This window comes from Cynoglossus semilaevis, chromosome 14 (assembly GCF_000523025.1).
Source record: "Cynoglossus semilaevis isolate Cse_v1.0 chromosome 14, Cse_v1.0, whole genome shotgun sequence".
In the NCBI taxonomy this organism is placed as follows: Eukaryota; Metazoa; Chordata; class Actinopteri; order Pleuronectiformes; family Cynoglossidae; genus Cynoglossus; species Cynoglossus semilaevis.
In genome coordinates this window covers 2,265,739-2,269,228 of record NC_024320.1, presented here as the reverse complement: position 1 = coordinate 2,269,228, position 3,490 = coordinate 2,265,739, and the positions used below count along the sequence as shown (strand labels likewise).

Here is a 3,490-nt window from a genome sequence, read left to right as displayed (position 1 = left end):
GGTCTCCTTATTTGGGCAAAGAAACCAGTTCTGTGTCCTGTATCTCCAAGTGTAACAGTCGGTACCATTCAGTGCTGTCCATATCATCCTGTTATGTAAACTATCAGCATGCACACCTGTATTCAGCACTTTCCCTTTTAGTACAGCACAATAACAGCATTCAATAACAGTATAAATTGATATGGAAACTTAACATAATGAATATATTGTAAAGATTGAATAAATGTATTTAGAGCATCTTAACACAAGTCATTCCTCCAGGTTTTATATACGCTCTATGGTGGAAACCAGAAAAGTGCTGAAGTGTGTGCGCGTGTGTTTGTGTGTGTGTTTTACCTCTTCAAACCTCATTAAAGGAGACCACACTGGCATATCCTGCTGTGTGTAAGAGTGTAGATCTTAACTCTACAGTGTTCAATGCTTTACACATACAAAATTTAAAACCAATGAAATCAAAGGCAGACACAGATGAGGTGAGACGTAGAAAAGGAGAAAAGAAAGTCAAGGACAAGAAAAAAGAAAGACAAGAAGACAAAACTAGTTTTTTTTTTTCTCTCTGCTGCAGGGAGGAAAGATGGACCTGAACACAACTCTGCCCATTAGACAAACGGCCTCTATCTTTAAACAACCTATTACCAAGGTAACAACTCATCCTGGGAACAAGGTGAAGACAGACCTTCAGAGGGCGACAGAGCAGCCCAGACAGGTGAGGAAGAGAGTTTGTGGAGCTGGGAGTACTCCTGTGGGGGTCACCTGACAAGTGTGTTTGTCTGTAGCTGTTCTGGGAGAGAAGGTTAAAAGGTCTGCGGTCATCTGATGTCACAGAAGAAGTCCTGAGAACCATGGATCTGCCCAAAGGGCTGCAGAGTGAGTCTGCCTCAGGAAACTAAACGCGGCTTTGTGAGGAAGAATTCAGTGTCACCGTTTGGCCCTGTGACCTCTGCTTTTATTCAAAGGTGTTGGTCCAGACTCCAGCGATGACATACTCCTGTCAGCCATCGCCAGTGCTCTGCACATGAGCTCGTCTCCCATTACTGGACAGATGTCGGTGGCTGCTGAGAAGAACCCAGCCATCTGGCTCAACACGTCCCAGCCACTCTGCAGGGCCTTCACTGTAACTGATGAACATATCAGGTGAGAACAGAAGCGAGGAGACACAGCAGTGAAGGTCTAGGGGTGAAGGGCTAGAGCAGGTGTGGGCAAACTTTTGGACTTGTGCGCCACAATGTGCCACATCCCAACCCCGGGATTTTGTGGATTTTTTTAATCTGATCTCGCAACATTTTTGCTATATCTCAATATTTTATGATAAATAAAATTTTTAAATTTAAAATATTTTAATTATTTTGTGAAAAAAATAGCAATTTTCTAGCATAAAAAGGATGAAAAACAGTATATAAATAAACGAAAAGGCATTTTGCAACACATTCATACAAATACATGTATTATGTGTGTATATACCATATAACAAAATACGAGTTATATGGTGAACATTTAATTACCGTACAATACAATACCAAGTAATACAGGGTAATGACCTATGTTGGCCACAGGAGGGAACCGTTGTTGTTATTCGTGCCACCAGAGTCAGGCGGTTGTGGCAATTTTTGTTGTTGATGGGGCACCGTATTTTTGGTGCTGTTGCTCTAATGCGTTTTGAGCGCTTGTTTCCTGTATTGTGGTAAGGAGGAATAAAAAGAGGTCATGCCATGACTGGGTGTGTAAAAAAAGTCATCGGTCTTAGCGAGAAAAATGTACTCTACTTAAGCATTCAAACAGCATTTCAAAAACCACCAGTCGGTGGTAGTCACCTTCTTTGTAAAGGTGTGGTACTTGTGGCTTGTCTAAACTTAGCAACGATGTCTATGTTCCACAGTAGACGCTGCAGGATGAACACGGCCAGGCCCAAGGCTTCGCTGTTGCTCTCAAGCGAGATCTACTCCCCGATATGTGATATGTGATCATGATGTTCTTGACATTTACCTTTAAATGTGCATGTACATTGAATTTTAATATATAATTAGAATGTATTTTACATTGTTTTTCATGGCCGTGTATTTAGTTTATTAGATGTATAAGGTATGTCTTACATTTCCATTATACAACTGTACTGTGCATATAATTGTGTTGGAAAGGGTAATACAGTCTAGGGAGGGTTGATAACAGTGTGGGGGAGGTTTGTAAAAGCTAAATATATATGTAAATATTATAAAAATTAGATTAGATTTTGTTCGTGATACGAGGAAATATCTAGTTCCTCCCAATGCTCTAGACTGGCATACATTCAATCGTACGGCATGGATAAGCCGCAAGCTCTGATGCCAAAGCAGCTGCGGAGTTCGTCACAGCCGAAACACCAAAAGAAATTGTTATGCCAGTTATTGGTACCATTGCATTTATGACTATGACTCTTTTCTAAACCTCAATAAAATCAAGGCACCGCGCTTGCATAAGTCTATGATAAATAAATTAATAATTGTCATAATAATTAATTGTCAAATGTCTAACAGAGAAATAAAATCAAATAATAGTCACATAGAAAGTCAGAACAGAATAGCCTACCATCCATCCATCCATCCATCCATCCATCCATACATCCATTTTCATCTGCTTATCCGTTACTGGGTTGCGGGGTAGCAGTCTCCACAACCGCTACCCGGTCACATTGCACCGTACCTACACCCCCTAAACCTTCCTGCGAGTGGTGAGTCCACTGGAAGGTACCAACCGCCCTAACCGGGACTTGCTCTTGCCCAGGAGGTGAACCCTAGGGTTCCACACCAATGACAGAGACATTGCCTCTGGGCCAAAGCGCCACTATAATAGCCTACCTATTATAATTATTTGAGACACTCTCTTGCAGGATCTCACAGATCTATGTATCAGAAAACGAATGTGCCTGCACTGTGAGCTTCTCCGAGTCCTTTGCAGGCCGGATCCTTTCTCTCTACCTTATTCCCGCATCAAAGTAATGATCTTTATAATGCGGATCAAGTACAGTCACGACGAGTACAGGGAATCGGAATAGATCTCAGTGAAATGTGTGCTGACAGACTCAGCAGACTCATGATTGTACTTTTCACCCCCTCTTGAAACTTCAGCATTACACGCTTTGCAAATTGCTGTCCGTGGGTCTTTTTCAGATATATGAAAATACGTCCACACCGCACACATGTTGGCACTATCAGACAAGCCTGCGGTGCTCATGCGTCATCATAACTTCCTGCTCTGGCCATGTTGTTTCAGTGATAAAAGTCTTTCGGCCAAAAACCGAAAGTTTATTTTATGGTATATATATATGCAATGTCCATCCATCCATCATCAACCGCTTATCCAGGGCCGGGTCGATGGAGGGCAACCGTCTGAGCAGGGACACCCAGACTTCCCTCTCCCCCGACACTTCCTCCAGCTCTTCTGGGGGGACCTCAAGGCGTTCCCAGGCCAGCCGAGCGACGTAATCGCTCCAGCGTGTCCTAGGTCTTCCCCTAGG

The 3,490-nt window shown here is 42.8% G+C and overlaps 1 protein-coding gene across 3 annotated transcripts in view; it reads left to right on the top strand.

Annotated features, from left to right (window-relative positions):
• Positions 1 to 3,490, top strand: part of mbd2 (methyl-CpG binding domain protein 2) — a 32,747-nt gene that overhangs the window by 19,338 nt on the left and 9,919 nt on the right. For 2 of the 3 annotated variants that reach the window (XM_008324368.3, XM_008324370.3), the window contains exons 3-5: positions 566 to 706; positions 777 to 867; positions 957 to 1,134. In XM_008324368.3, the coding sequence (XP_008322590.1) occupies positions 566 to 706; positions 777 to 867; positions 957 to 1,134 (410 nt within the window). Of the gene's footprint in view, positions 1 to 565; positions 707 to 776; positions 868 to 956; positions 1,135 to 1,876; positions 2,470 to 3,490 lie in introns of those variants that run through there. The other variant, XM_025062217.1, reaches the window with a different exon arrangement.